This window comes from Leptosomus discolor, chromosome Z (genome assembly GCF_034619465.1).
Source record: "Leptosomus discolor isolate bLepDis1 chromosome Z, bLepDis1.hap2, whole genome shotgun sequence".
In the NCBI taxonomy this organism is placed as follows: domain Eukaryota; kingdom Metazoa; phylum Chordata; class Aves; order Leptosomiformes; family Leptosomidae; genus Leptosomus; species Leptosomus discolor.
In genome coordinates, this window is record NC_141419.1 from 74,942,193 (window position 1) to 74,958,258 (window position 16,066).

Consider the following 16,066-nt stretch of genomic DNA (forward strand, 5'->3'; position numbering starts at 1 on the left):
TTTGAATAGCGTAATCAAAGTACTTATATAATACTAAAGGATAGCATAATTAACTAGAATATTCAATGAATACAGTTTGCCATAGATTTTTATAATAAATACAGATATTAAGATCTATGTTAAATGCTACCATTAAGTACGAGAGTTTCCATTTTAAGACTATGTCTCAGAACTTGTCCAATAAATATTTCTGGACTAAAATTGACAAGATTTGACCTCAGGCTGATGGTAAATATGTTTGGAATGTTTGATTAATATGGTTAAGCCATTTTCCACTTGAACTAAGTGAACAATAAAACACCAGCCATGTAACTCTGGCCTTGTATTCCAGAAACCAAAAATTTGTAGGCAGCTGGAGGAACTTTAAATGAAAAACATTTGATGTTTGTATGAACCTTTGCAAAAAACAACATAGGAAAATCTGATCTGTCCAAGATTCATGAGCCTCAGGGAAGGGCTTGGGAACTGTAATCCTGCCCAGAACATTACATGAAAAATCTTCCTGATTCTCTTCAGTGACTTTGAATAAAAAAGGTATCAGGTGATTTAGTACTAGTTTCACTATCTTGTCAGGTAGTTATATGCTAGTTATTAAACTCTGATGGGCTGCTTTGCTCCCAGGTACACTTGAAATGTCATCAGGGAAGAGAAAAGCTCTGCCTCTTAAAAAAGTAATACTCAAGGACTATTTTGCCACCTTAACTGGCCAAGTAAGGTAATTATATTCTGCATACTGATTCCTCCTTGAGAGCAAGATACAGTAACACACAGTACAGGAGAACTATGAAATCTGCTCTGACGCTTGTCCAGGAAGAGTTCACAGTTTGCTACCAGCTGAGTGCTGAGGCAAACCTCCAACTGTGTGAATGAAACTGAGGCATAGCAAGCCATAGCTGCACGAATTTCAGGCATCTGGACTATTGAATAATACTGAACTTCTGATACTCAGCAACTAAACCACAGAGCTTGCTCCATGGGACATGATGTCTTTGCTAATTGTTGGGATTTATAGCCAGTCATAGGAAGGAGACATGATCTCAAACACAAAATGTTTGACACACAGATATAGGCCATGTTTCACAAGATGTAGGTCCTTTGTTAAGTTTAAAAAAGTCCTTTTTGAGCATAAAATGCTTAAGTTTCACATTTGCTGATAAACAATAATTTCATGCAGTAAAGGATGCTCCTTAATGAGCTGACAAAGAGGACTCTTGCAGTCTGAGGTACAGGTCAATGCTGGTACTATTGGTGTGTGCAGTTCTGAATGTTGCTTAGATAGCAGCCCTCTAACTTTCCACTGAGTTTCAAACTGCCAAGCATCCTACAAAGGATATTTTGTGAAAAAAACATTTGAGCCTTCCTATGGGTTGGATAAAACATAAAATTGCTGTTAAAACCAGAAGTCCATGCCTTGAGACAAAGGCATATGAAAAAGATTATTCATAAAAATCCATTGGCTGTCAAGTATGGGTTTTTGTTGGATTTGATTTTTCAACTCTCTGTCAATTTTTCTTTGCAATTTACAAAGGCCAAAACCAAAAAGAAAACAAGAAATCCAAGAATAAATTAAGATGCACTACTCTACTATCAAGGGGCTATTTAGATTGAGAATTAAATAGATTCAGATACAGAATTTCAAGAATCAATGTGACCTCTATGTTACGCATGGAAATTAATTCAGCTATGATGTATGGAGTTAATGATTATTTTCCACATTGCACACATCCAATAAGCTGGATTGTCACCAAAAAGCAGGGTGGGACAGAATTAATCTGCTTTTCTCCCCTGCCACAAAAATGCATCCATGGACACAGTTGCAAATCTGGAATGGCTCCTGAAATGCTTTTGGAGGAGACAGGAAACCATGCCTGAACAATCAACAGAAACTGATTTAGTCAGCATCTTCTAGCTCCAACTCATAGGAACAACTCAACCTTACTACGTTTTGACAAAAAGATAAGATACCATTTTCAGTTTCTATTTTTACGTGATTTCTGTGACTTTCACAGGTGGAGGAGGCAACATTTCTTGTCTCATATCACAGGTGTCTTATCTAGAAATCTTAGCGGATCTCTGAGTTCCCACTGAAAATCTGGAAATTAAGAAGCCTTTTGGGAGTGGTGAAATTACCTAGCTTGTCTTGCACAGTGTACCTGAAAATAATTTTCAACATTTTTCACTTCAAATATATATTTTTTGTAATACAGCCAAGTCTATTTAAAATAAAAATTGAAAATAAGGCAAATATACAGAGGCACAAATATTCTAACAGTTTATAATAGGTTTATGTTAAACAAAAAGTAATAATCTCCAAGAAGTACATATTTGTTACTGTGTCTTTTGCAGAAAATTAAAGCTCAGTTCAAGGAGTACTGCAGAACTTGTTGCTACTTAGAGAGGAACAAAATGCTTAAAGTACCAACATACTGAAGGACATGATGACAAGGATTAGTCATCTCAAGTGCTAACATATAAACAAGTAACGTTTACACCATTTAATTAAACAGTTCACCACCATCAACATAATTACATTTGTGTGCATATTTTATTAAGCTACAGAACTTGTTTAATATCAAATGTTTTTCTTATGATTAGAGGAATGAATTATTAAAGTCAATGGAAGTGTTAGAACTCCCACCAGCAGGGAGTTCAAGTCAGCATGATTTACTCCACTATTTGGAGGCTGAGGTTTCATGTGACAAGCGCTACCTAATGGCTATTGATTGCTAAAAGGGACAAGGTGGAGTGTGTCAGAGACCATCTCTTCCAGTGGCATGTTCAAAGCGTTGAGCTATGGCACGAAATCTTTAATTTGAGCACAGAGATGTCCAGCAACTCAGTCATGTTAGATCTCATATCCTTCATCTGTTGTCATGATTAACATTTGATCCTATATCCATTATATTTCATAGGTGTAACTAACAGATTTTACTCTACTAATAAGAGACAACGATTTTTCTCACTCTTTGAGAAGTACAAAGCACAAATTGAAGACTTTTTCAACTTCTGTTTGAACAACTGTTTTTTTCACTGAAAGTGTGTACTTCCTAGTAAACAGGGACTTAACAAAAGAGCCCTCTATTCAACAAACTTTGAAGTACTCAATGAGCTTAAGCAGGCTAAACTTTGGGCTTTAGAGAGATTAAATTCTCTTCAGATTAATTTGTTTCAAAATTCAGGAAATAAAATCTTCCAGAAAGTAAAAAGATAAGAACATATAAACTAGAAAAAAATATTTAGTAGTAATCAGCTGAAAATAGTATTTTTGATCAAGCTAAATGATACACTAAAAACCCCACCTAAATATGTCTGAGAAATATAATTTCAATTTAAAAAACTTTTAAATACTCTCTCATAGTTGTACTATTTTTCGACATTCCAGTCAACATTATCTTTTGTTCCATCTGTAAACTACACTATTCCAGCTACTTGGAAAGTTGAGATGTTGGAAAAAATAAGTCCAAATAGATGGATGTTTTCTTTGTATGACACAAATCCCTTCAGAGCTGGCCGATACAATTTATAAGAGATAAACTCAGTCTTCTGTTACTAGTAGTATGCTTGAAACAAACAGAGATTTGGACAGCATTGCCTAATCTGGATGGAGAATGTAAGCAGATGTTATGAGAGAATGATTTTCTGTGCTAAAATCTGAGTACCATCACCATTTCCAAATGTAAAATGTATCTTGTCAACTCCATATACGAAGTCTACGTTAACTTGTATAGCAAAGTAATATGCTGTAATTAACAACTAACCAAAAGGAGGACCCAAAGATACAGATGAACACGTCATCATGGGGTAATCAGGATATAGTCTGGCAATGCTTTTTTACCTAAGAGAAGGTAACTTCATGTTTATGCCAACTAAAACGGTAATGGTTACTTACACGTTTAGGCTATTGTCTCCATAGGCTTTAACCCATCTGAATATATTTGACATCATTATCTATGTTTTTGATGTCTAGTGTAAAATATTTTTATGATCAGCATGAAAAAAATATCTGCATAATACATTTTATGTGGCACAATACATTGCAAAGGAAGATAAAAGGGCGATCTTCTATTTTCTTCAGTTGTAATGCAGGCATGAAGTAAAATTTAAAATAATGTCATACCTTCCAGGGCAAATATTCTCTCTCCAAGTGCTTCAACAATAGTTAGAAGGGCTAATTCATCTGAGACATTGAAGAAATGCTTTTCAGTAGGCTTACTGGCAATAGATTTTATTTCCTCTACAAATTTTTCAGTACTTAAATTTCCTCTGCTGTAGCTGCCAAGTATCTAAAGAGAAAAAAAGAAGTCAAGGGTACATTTTATAACCAAAGGTTCTAAACGATACCTTTGAGGCAGGTTGTCAGAGAATACTGGGGAATCATTTCTAAACTTAATTTGTTCCGTGAAAACTTCCCTCAAATTGATTTGAAACCATTCCTTTCCATTGAGATCAGAACCGCATGAGGGCTCAGTTGTTTTTCCGAAAATATCAACAATAGCAAACAAAGCAACTGTATGGTGAAATGTCTGCCATCTTCAACTGTCCTTTTTTTCCCTTCTTCATACAACTCTATGATTTGTTGAAGTAGGCCTTAACTTAGGAAAAAACAGCACAATACCCAAACCAGAATACACAATTACACTGGCTTCTGCATAGATACCACCAGTTCTCATAACATGGTACGTATGCAATTAATGATGAGCTAATTAGTCATAGAATAATAATATTTTTTGTGTGCAGATTTGCCCTGTAAATACATATAACAACAACACTTGCATTCACTGTTAACAGCTCCATCACAGTACAAGACTAGATTTCATTTGCAGTTTAACACCACTACTGTAAAAATTCAGGATGCCTCAGAACAAAACGACTCACTTCTCCGATTCCCAGACCGACAATCTTTTTCATAGAAAAAAGTACTCTATACACTTAACTTGCTTACAGAGAGAAATAAGAAACAAACTCCCATGTTTTAGCATTCCTAGACACTGGGACAATTCAAATCTGGTTCTAGACAAGGACTTTATTGCTAGAAATTATTGCAGCTTCAAGGACAACTTTTTCTTTAATGATCTCTAGCTTTTGAAGGAAACTGTCTCATAACAAAACAAAGATGGATAGGAATGAAGAAGAAACAATCCAACATACCTTTGAAATTAACAACAGAAAATAGATTATTGTTGATGGTTTACATTTGCTTTTTTTTTTAAAGTAGGTAATGTGTCTATAGAAATTGCTCAGAAGGTTTTAACTAATCCACTCTGTTCAATATTGCTTTTACCATAAAGATTTGATTTTATATTGCCCCTCAAATGCTTTCTCCTTTTGCTTCACATGCAAACACACCTGTCATCACCAGGAAGACAGAGAGATTGCTTTTTTTTCTGTGCTATAAAATCAGAAAGCAAATTTAATGGTTTTTTTTCAGCTTTTTTCTTTTCCTCTCTGAAATGATTATATTTCCATAAAGATTCTGTGAAATGAATTTTTTAAACAGAAATTACATTTGGAAGATGAAACATGCTCTTAAGAATCTAAATTTTCCCATTTAATGTCACTTACAGCAATAGCAAATCTTTGAATGTTTTCATCTTCACAATTATCAATCACTTCTTTTAATCTGTAGTTGTCGTGTGACTCCCCATCAGTCACAATAACCATTACTTTTTGTACTCCTCTTCGGGCGCCATAAGCCTCAGTGAAAGCCTCTTTCCTAAAGGGAACATAAAGCATTTGGAGAAAGGCAATGTCAGCATTTAGCATACGCATTGTATTTGCAGAGACAACCATAAACTATAAGTCTTTATATTAACTAAGTGGCAGGTATTATAAATAAAATATTAACCATGAAAAAATACAAACAACAATTGGAACTTACACGACAGTTCACGCCCAAAGAGTTTCACAAGCATTCATTCATTATTCACTCATTTGAGAGCAATAGCAGAAAACACAGTACTGGACCTTAAAACAGCTTTTGGCAGCTCAAAAAAGATCCAACCAACATCCACCCATCCTGAAATCCACATACGAAACCCCCACCTATTTCCACCCTACAACAGCACTTCAAGTGATCAAAGTATGTACTCCTACCAGCACACATCTGCAAACCTACAGTAAAACTGGGTGTTGGGGATGTGGCAGAAATAGGTTGCAGGTGAGTGGAGGCAGTGGAGGTGACCAATTCAATTCTATAGCTGCAGATGACAGAATGGTAGGGGTTGGAAAGGACCTCTGGAAATCGAGTTCAACTCCCCTGCTAAAGCAGGTTCACCTACAGCAGTTCACCCAGGAACACAACCAGGTGGGTTCTAAATATCTCCAGGGAAGGTGACTCCACAACCTCTCTGAGCAGCCTGTTCCAGTGCTCTGCCACTCTCAGAGTAAAGAAATTTTTCCTCATGTTGAGCTGGAACTTCCTGTGCTCCAGTTTGTGCCTGTTGCCCTTTGTCCTGTCACTGGGCACCACTGAAAAGAGCCTGGCCCCATCCTCTTGACACCTGCCTTTTCAATATTTTAAGTGTTAATAAGGTCCCCTCTCAGTCTTCTCTTCTCCAGGCTAAAGAGCCCCAGGTCTCTCAGCCCTTCCCTGTAGGAGAGATGCTCCAGTCCCCTCATCATCTTTGTAGCCCTCTGCTGGACTCTCTCCAGTAGTTCCCTGTCTCTCTTGAACTAGAGGGCCCAGAACCAGACACAGTACTCCAGATGTTGCCTCATCAGGGCAGAGTAGAGGGGGAGAATAACCTCCCTCAACCTGCTGGCCCTACTCCTCTTGATGCACCACATGATACCACTGGCTTTCTTGGCCACAAGGACATGTCTCTGGCTCATGGCTAACTTGCTGTCCGCCAGAACTCCCAGGTCCTTCTCTGCAGAACTGCTCCCCAGCAGGTCAACTCCTAAACCTGTGCTGGTGCATGGGGTTATTCCTCCCCAAGTGCAGGACCCTACACTTGCCCTTGTTGAACCTCATTAGGTTCCTCTCTGCTTGGCTCTCCAGCCTGTCCAGGTCTCACTGAATGGCAGCACAGCCCTCTGGCATGTCAGCCACTCCTCCCAGTTTCATATCATCAGTTTTGTTCACTCTGTCCCTTCATCCAGGTCACTGATGAATATGTTGAACAAGACCAGACCCAGTACTGACCCCTGAGGAACACCGCTAGCCACAGGCCTCCAGCTGGACTCAGCACCACTGATCACAACCCTCTGAGCTCTGTCCTTCACCAGTTCTCAACCCACCTCACTGTCCACTCATCTATCCCACACTTCCTAAGCTTCCCTCTGAGGATGTGGTGGGAAACAGTGTCACAAGCACCCAGGTTTTGGGCAGCTGCTCACCCAGACTCTGAAGAGGACCAGAAAAGGTGAGGCTGGATTATGGGTCTGGAGAAGAAGGAAGGAAACAGGTCTTCCTCTTTTTAGAAAAATACCACAGATCTCTAAGACTGGCCACACGAGTGAAAGCTAAGATCTACTGCTGATGATGGCCAACAGTAGATGGATAGGAAGACTGCAAGAACAGAGGAAGCTTTTGCTGATAGTTTCTGTATAGATGAGCTTGCAGCAGTTTGTGGTGCACAGTGACTTTCTGAACCACCTGTGGTTTCTGAGTATTTGGCAATTCTCAACTGGTTCTGCTTTCATGAACTTGTTCAGACTCCCTCAAACTTCTACTTGTATCTAAGGAAAATAGTACTGGTGAATATGTAAGAATTTCATTGGATTTAAGACACAGTATCACCAAAACTTTGGTCAAATAGTTGATCAGAAAGATGCTGCATATTTCAATAAATGGTTGTTTGGAAAGGGCAAATGCAATCTTTTATGGAATAAAGTTAAGCTGTCATGCCAGAAAAAAATGTAGAAAAGAAAAAAGACACTAGGACAACACTGTACGGATTGAAAGTGTCTGAGAGACTTTGCATTTACTGTCTGTTCTACAGAAGTCAGATTTATTTTTCTCATAAAGGAAGCCTTTCTAAATAATGCTATTGCTACAACAGATCTTTAATCTCCCAATGATCCAGAACCTTCAAAGACTTTGTATATAAAATACCTAGGCTTTCTGATGTGTGGGCTCAAGCCCCACAATGATCTTAACCTCAGAATGAAGACAAGTTAACAAGAAAAAGTTCTATTTTTTCCTGTTTCCTCTGAAAAACTTTATTTCCTTCATCCCTCTGCACATACAGTTCCTACATGCTCTGTGTGGACATCAAAGATTGGCAGTCTATTGCTTAGGACTACAACCTTCCTCCATGTCTCTTCTCTTTCCCTATTTCTGCCATGCAAGAGACAGCTGCTTTTCCAGAGTGTCATATACCATTGCTCTAGATGCTGGAAAGACTTTATCTACCCTTCTAAATTTTGTTTGCTTAGCTAAAAAGGAAGACAGATGTCAGCCACATCATATTACTGCTTTATAAAATCAGAATTGTCACCATATCTGTTTATGCTTGCTTCTACCATATGTAGGATAATATTTTGTGAGGTACCTTGCTGTATCTATTCCCAGGGCTGTCATTGTTTGTGTGCCACCCCGCTGGCGTATTCTCGTGGCTGCAGCCATCACATCTTCTGTTGTTGAGTACGTATTCAGGAAAAATTCATGGACCACAGTCTGCCCATACTGAACAATTCCAACCTGAAACACACAGTTCATGTTAAAAATCAACTACCCTTAAAGAAAGCATCTCTGTCTCCTGCAGTGGGGTAAATGCCTGTCTGTACCTACAGCCAGGAAAAGGATCGAACTCTGTGTTTCCCTCACTATGAAACACTTGTAAGCATTTGAGCAAGACTGGCTAGAAGACAATTAATCTCATGAAACATGTTGAAGTTTCTAAATTGTTTTTATTAAAAATAGGAACAAAGCCAAAAGCAGGCTCAACTCCTTGCTCTTCCTGATGTGGCAATTTGTGCCACAGCTCTGCCCTCCTCTAGGTCAAGGCAGACCCGTTACAACTTCTCAAAATATTTTTCCTTATACCATATGAAGCCACAGTTCACTCACAACTCTCTTAATTCCATCCAAATATAATATTCCTATATCTGACAGTTTATTTACACTAAATCTAGCCTAGAAATGGCACTGCAATGACAAATTTAGGCCCTCAGGGTGGGAGGAAGATCAAAGTACCCTTATCTTGACGAAGACAGCTCTGGGCAGTCCAGGACATGGCTCTTCTCCTAGCAGGAGTTAAGCCAAAGTAAGACACCCGACAAGTGCCAGAGGGGACAATGTGAATAAAATGGTGGCTTCTGGAATGGGGGAGAATGATGTAAAGACTCTAGATGACCTCAGCAGGACAAGTCTTTGTGCAAAAGATCAACACATGGGATTGGAACCCAATCATAAATGTCTGAGGGAACCTGGTGCTAAACCAAGTGTGAAATAAAAAGATGAGCAATATTCTTAAATATTAATTAATTTCTCTCACCCATCTCTGTCAGTTTTAATGTTTTGGCAGGTTCCTGACAGCTTTTACCGGGAAGAATCTGCACAATGTTCCATTAGCATATTTCAATTTTATGTTACACACGGCAATTTATAGGTGTTATTTAGGATAATGCAGTATTACATGACATTTATGTCTCACTCATGTATTATTAAAAGCACTATAGCATTTAGGTACTGCAAATCAGTAAGACCTCTGGGATGTTTATGCCATCATATCATTTTAGAAGTGGCTTAGTATGTACTTTGCAATTGCTTTATAGGTGGTTTTTCAGGTACTTTTATAGCCTCAGATTCTGTACAATGTTTGTTGCAGCATAAGGGTTAGAGTTGGATAAATATTTAATACTAAACATCAATATCACAATCATTATGAAAAGCTAGTTAAAAATGATTATGGGAGTATAATTATAATGGTATATGTTGCAAAATCTATCCCACTTCATTTCTGTATATTTTGAAAATACAATCAAATCTGGAAGAACTGATGTAAGTTCAAAGTTATGACAAGCTGCTCACTTTTAAGGTATTTTAATTCTCTCTTGGAGGCGTGCCCTCTTCCACCTGCAGCCAAGAGCATTCAGAGGCTGCATGTTCTTGTGGGCAGCAAACCATTAATCTTGTACAGTGTTTACACAACAGGCTGGGGCACACACTGTATTAGCACTCAGAGAAGTCATGTGGCATCTACTCAACCAGAAGCTGAAGATTAAATTTTTAACCCATTCCCTCCAAGGCAACTATTCTGTGGCAGGCATCTAAAGTGACACACAGCATAATCTGAACAGCATGCTGCTAGTAATTTAAAAAGACTGCCATTAACTGGTGATAAATAAGAGGTTTTCATTAGGTTTGGTCTTTTGGAGCAGGAGGAGTGCCTCAAGTATTCCAGGACCACGCACAAGTGTAGCCAGAGACTATTGTAGGCCAGGGAGACTGCTGCTGTGGATTCATGGGCTCTTTATCTGCAGCTTCGAGGATTTTATTGGTACCAAACAAACAAACAAACAAACGGTTGGCTGCTGCCAGTCTGAAATGTGGCTGCCAGTCTTTTATGATTCTAGAGACACAGGCTGGTGCTGTCGTTTTCCTAAAAAAGATTACAGGCTGACATCTAGTTGTCTCATTTCCTATTTGAAAGGAAATGTTGTCCACGATCACAGCAAGTAAACATTTTGAGCATTTCCTTCTCAGGAAGTGAACGGGAAGAACATCTGAGTCTGGAAAAGTGCACTGCGTTGCATAGCCTGTAAATCAGGAAGGAAGGGGTGCATGTGGTTATCTTATGGGATACAACTGTTCTGTGGGACCCTTCCTTAGCACTGGCTTTGAAAACACTAATCATCATGTTCTACATAGTTCATGGCATCAAAGATGAGCCACTCCTTAAAAAAGGGTAATGAACAGCTTCCCAGAACTGACAAAATACTACTAGGCCACATGTTCGAGTCTCCTATAGAATCACAGAATCAAGTCCACCTTGTAAAATTACAACTGTATTCCGTTAGATACCAATGAAGGTTTGAGCTTTTGCAGCCTTTTAATCTAATGGAAAACTATAAATGACACATCTACATGATGCATATGTGCATTTATGGGACAATAAACCTCTTAAAACTGCACCTCAGCAAGACCCTAAGAATGATGCTTACAGGCATTGTATGTTTTGATTTGCTTGTTTAATTTAAATCTGGAAAATGCAATAGTACTACACAGAAGCATGTAATTGTGCTCTAATCCAGAAAACCTAACATTTTTCCCAGCATTACTGGCCATAATCTATTGAACATCTTTGTAATTCCCATGTTTATGTTCCCTTCCCTAGCATTCCATGGATTCTATATTACTCAAGGGAATAATTCTTTAATTGTCCCCAGTTCCTGTGAAAAAGTGTTGTATGAGAGAACAGGCAAGTGAAGGACTGTTCTACTTTGGGACAAAACATTTCTGAAGGCAATTATTTATTTTTGTTCTACAAGTGAATACAGCCCCTTATTTGGAAAGTACATTCTGGCTTTCCCAATAAATTATTAAGCTAATCTCTTTGGTAAAAAACAACTACAACAACAACAAAGAAAACCAAAATGAAAGAAAAACCATTTAGTACATGGAAATTATATGTTACAATTTTCACCATTTGGATGTGAAGGAAAATCAGAAATATTTTTGATTGTACTTAAATCATATTTAACATAAAATAAAAGTAGAGATGCCTTGAGAAGCACATATGCAGAGCTTCCTAAAGATACCTGAATAAAAGCAAAACTGAATTAATTCTGCTACATTTTGTTTGTTCTCAGGGACTCAGACAGAAATTACTTGTGAACTATTGCAAAAGTCTTTCTTCATCCAGAAGTTAATAAACTTCTGTTCTTCTGAAGATAAAACTGATGGTAAGATATGACATGTCATGACTTATTAGTCCACTGATACAATCCCTTTGCAGATATAATACGGTACAGGTCAAACACCTAGAAATGCCTATGTCATATGTTAATGGATAAATAAAACATGTCCGAAAATTTCTGAAGGCCGTTCCAACATAGCTATAAAGCTGGAATTGAACATATCAAAGTACTCTGCTTTCTCTTTTGATATTCTTCTACCACAGAAGGTTGCTCATATGTAAACAATTAAAAAACACACCCTCATATTGAAAAGACAATTATCTTAGGAAAAGATAAAAAAAAGGGGAAAAAATCTTGCTTTGCAGGTACATTAAAACGTGGAATAAGGCCAGGAGAAATATTTCGTTCCTACTTGTACCATTTTTTCTCATTTAATTCCTTCTTCCTTTTCCACTTTTCTATCACCACTTCCCCTTTATTTCTTTTATCTCTAAGCTCAGGATATGCAGTTTAACCATCAGTATGGTGTTGTGGATTTTCTGGAGAATAGAAAGAGAAAGGGAAGGAAATACTTCAGAAAAAATTATACAGTCTTTGGTTTTTTGCATCTGAGTTGTCTGGCTTTCACTTTCAAATTTGCCAATGGGACACTGAGGAATTTTCTTCTGACTTGCTACAAATCTAATGACCATTGTTCATGGAGGGGAGAGTGGAAAAAAAAATCTTGCAAGCCACTAATCAAAATACAGTTTTGAACAAGTCACACCCAAGCTGCTAAGGAGTTATTCTGTAATAATCTCATTCCTTTCCTGTGCAAGTGGAAAACAATCTGAAGACAGTGAAAGTCCACTCATTTCTACGTGCTCACAATCCCCAAATGATGTACATGGAAAAATCAGTTTAAACAGACAGAAAATAAACTATTGTTCCTGTATTTCTACTCTGTGTCCCCAGAGGAGGGGAGAAATAAGGATCGTCTTCCCCATTCAACAGTCATTTAAACACAGTTTCTGAGAAAGGAGACGGTGCGGGTGAAGGAGACAGTATAAACTCATTACTACCTTTGGCTCTGCCAGGGTTCCCAAGCAGGAAGCTTGGAGAAGAGGAGAGAGATGGGATACGTTCCAGGCAGGGGAGAAGGTAAGAGGAACCAAGAAAATTCCACCTAGCTTTTGCCTTCCATTTCCATTCCATTTTTTCAGCCTCTCTCCTCCTTACTCTATTCTTATCACCCTCTCAAATGTTTCAGGTTTGTAGCAAACAGATGCCAAAGCTTACATTCTTGACTGAATACGTGTATGTATGAGAAGAGGGTAGCTATGCCAAGTTGCAGGTAGAATGGATTCTGTAGGTGGAGATGACAGGCCACTGGAGTGCAGGCCAGCAAGGGACCTTTTGTGAGTGAGCTGAGCCACACAGACAAGGCAGAACTCCAAAACCAAACATAACAGAGGTAGGCAATGTAAAAATTTAGGAACTGAAGGGTGAGGAAGAGGAGTGAGGGTGCAGTAGCGTTGATTGCCCTCTGGACTATTCCCACTGAGCCCTTTGGGCAGAAGTTAGTGATGATTTCCATGCAGCCATTGTCCTGTAGTGGGAAGTTCAGGTTTAAGTATTTTCCCAAGATGGCACATGTTTGAGTAATCACCACCTCAAGGGACCACGAAGAATTTTTAAACTTGTTTTGCTTTCTGTTAAATTTGACAAAGTGGTTTTTCTTTCTTCCTCACAATATCTGGAAGAACAGTGTGTTTAAAGTAACAGGACACAATTGCAAAGTTGACAGTTTATAGGTAATAATTTTATCAGCCAGTGTTCTGTACAGCCAACTAGGGAGCTGGGTGATAACTCACAAACCCCAATTAACTTGGAAAATGATGGGGATACTCTCTGCCGAGAGAGGTATCCTTTACACATCCTCACAGTCTGCTTTGTGAAGGCAGGAGCTGAACATGAGAAGCTAACGTGAAATAGCATAAAACTCTAAGTATTGACCTGCAGCATACCAAATACCATACAGAATCCCAGAAAATCCTTGATTTTGGAACACGGAAAAGGGAGAAATGAAAGGAAGACCCAATTTCTTCTGTTGCTGTTAATAAAGCTTTCTGTGTTAAAATGTATCCCAGTGTCCACGCTTCCCTCTTTCCCCAGTTCTGCTGGAATTGGTATTTACATACTCTGTTCAGCAGACTGTGAAACATGTCAGATCCTCAGCTGTGGTAATTGGTTGTAGCTCTGTTAATTGTGGTAGAACCACACTGATTTATAGCAGCTGGGAATCTGGCCCTCCCCACTTACATAAATGCAGCTTCTGCCATTAATAACATGCAACTTAACAGCCACTCGTTAATTATGATTTCAAATGTTTAAAAGCTGCGTGCTCAGTGCTTCACAGTACAAAATATTGAACGCTGCCCCAAAAAGCTTATAATCAAAGGTGGTCTGAATCACACATGTGTGCCTTGGAGAAGCAGAAATTACTTTTGTGCTAAGTACAAAAGAAGAAAAGAAGTGGTTGTGGAGAGGAAGGAAGTGGGAAAGGACAATGTTCAAATGGCCTCACTTAATGCACGTAACTTTTGTCTCTAGGTTAGCAAGTTGGATTCTCCAGACTGCCTGACTGGCGAGGGGAGAGAGAGCCTCCCTGACATCACTGCTTGGCGGCAGACATTGACTTAGTTGTGGTTTCAGCTATTCTGTTTCAGTACCCCATTGCTGTAAGTTCTTGGAACTGAAAAGCCCCATAGATGACACTCTCATCCCATTTCCTGTAAATCCTTTTTTTCCTCACAAATTAAATAACCATAAAATATCTACCATGTTACCTGTGTTTGCTGAGGACCTATATCCATGTTTTTCAGGAGGCTGTTTAGGAAGGCTGTGACACTCTCCCATGGATAAATGCTGTTGGACCCATCAAGGACTATGACAATGTCCAACTGGGTTTTACAAACTGCAACACAAATTGTCACGTAAGAATTGATACTAACAAGCATCAAATATTTCTCATAGCTCCAGTTACTTTTGTGATTAGTAACAAATGCATATCCTTCTGCAGTGGGGCTGAACTGATATGTTGGATACCAACTGTCATTCATCAATTTTGCATCATAGTTTCATGGTTTATGTTCCCTTTAGCAGCAAGGTACTCTCTTGTAAGCAGAACCTTAAGAATGCGATTAGGACATCACATAACTGGAGTATTTACCAGTGACCCCTACATTCTTCAATGTCAATCTGTTCCTTTTTGATTTTTCCAAAGGACCTGGTCTTTAAGATCTTTATCTATATTACTAAATTTGGTTTGTATTAGGTCTTAACATGACATCATTATTTAAAAAGAGTCTTTTGGTCATAAGTAAAAGACATAAGTAACTATTTTTAGCAATCGTGTTTGGATGTTACATAGCGCTTCAATGATTGTTTATACTGAGATAAATTCCAAAAGTAGCAAGAATTTAGGTTATATACGGACAATGAAAACATTTACTTAACTTGGTAATGCCAGTAAGTAAGTTAAGCAGTTCATATTTTTTGGTATGCCTATGTGTATACATTTGTCTTGTTTGGCACTTTAAATTTTTGGACACAAAAGAGAATTCCTGTGGCATGCATACCTTGAACAGACGGAGCAATCGCCTCGATGGTTTCAAAAGTGGAGCTGACATTAGAGCAAACTCCAGTTGTATAATGCAAACGCCCACATTTATAAGCATAAAGTGGTCCACATGCCTTTAAAAGATGAAAAAGGGTGAAATGTTTCTGTTATGGTACATGAGGAAAAAAGAGACTACTTTTAAATTTGCCAAAAAGTCCTTTCTTACCAGAAAACCTCCTTTTGGGTTAGTCACTAAGGTTGTTCCAAGAGTCATGTTTTCTTTTACTTCCACGACGTTAGGAACTGAAGTAGCAGCTATAAATAGATTAAAATGTTAAATATTTGAGAACATTAAACCAAAATGTTAAAGTATATATCCCCTGGCATGGAGCTTCCAGCTTCTAAAATAAAACCCAGACTGATACTGGTTTCATTAAATATTTTAGCACCCTTCCTCCTCCTTCAATTGCAACAATCAAGAAAAGTTTCTGAGACTGGCTTCTATCCCAGAAAATTTGTCTGGGTTGCTGTCTCAAATAGTTTTCTCGAACCACAGAAAAGAAAGTAAGTAAAAATAACAGCACAACGAAAGCAAGAGATTACTGTTCACACACTTTTGTTAATTAGAAAACAAACATTAATTTTTTACCCTGTCCCACT

At 38.3% G+C, this 16,066-nt stretch overlaps 1 protein-coding gene across 1 annotated transcript in view; it reads right to left on the reverse strand.

Moving 5' to 3' along the window:
* The window catches only part of ITGA1 (integrin subunit alpha 1), a 71,146-nt gene that overhangs the window by 23,600 nt on the left and 31,480 nt on the right, over positions 1–16,066 (reverse strand). Inside the window, exons 4-9 of the mRNA XM_086479778.1 lie at positions 15,633–15,721; positions 15,426–15,540; positions 14,634–14,761; positions 8,496–8,644; positions 5,563–5,713; positions 4,118–4,283 (exon numbers count right to left, since the gene is read on the reverse strand). Coding sequence (XP_086335904.1) covers positions 4,118–4,283; positions 5,563–5,713; positions 8,496–8,644; positions 14,634–14,761; positions 15,426–15,540; positions 15,633–15,721 — 798 coding nt within the window. The remainder of the gene's footprint in view (positions 1–4,117; positions 4,284–5,562; positions 5,714–8,495; positions 8,645–14,633; positions 14,762–15,425; positions 15,541–15,632; positions 15,722–16,066) is intronic.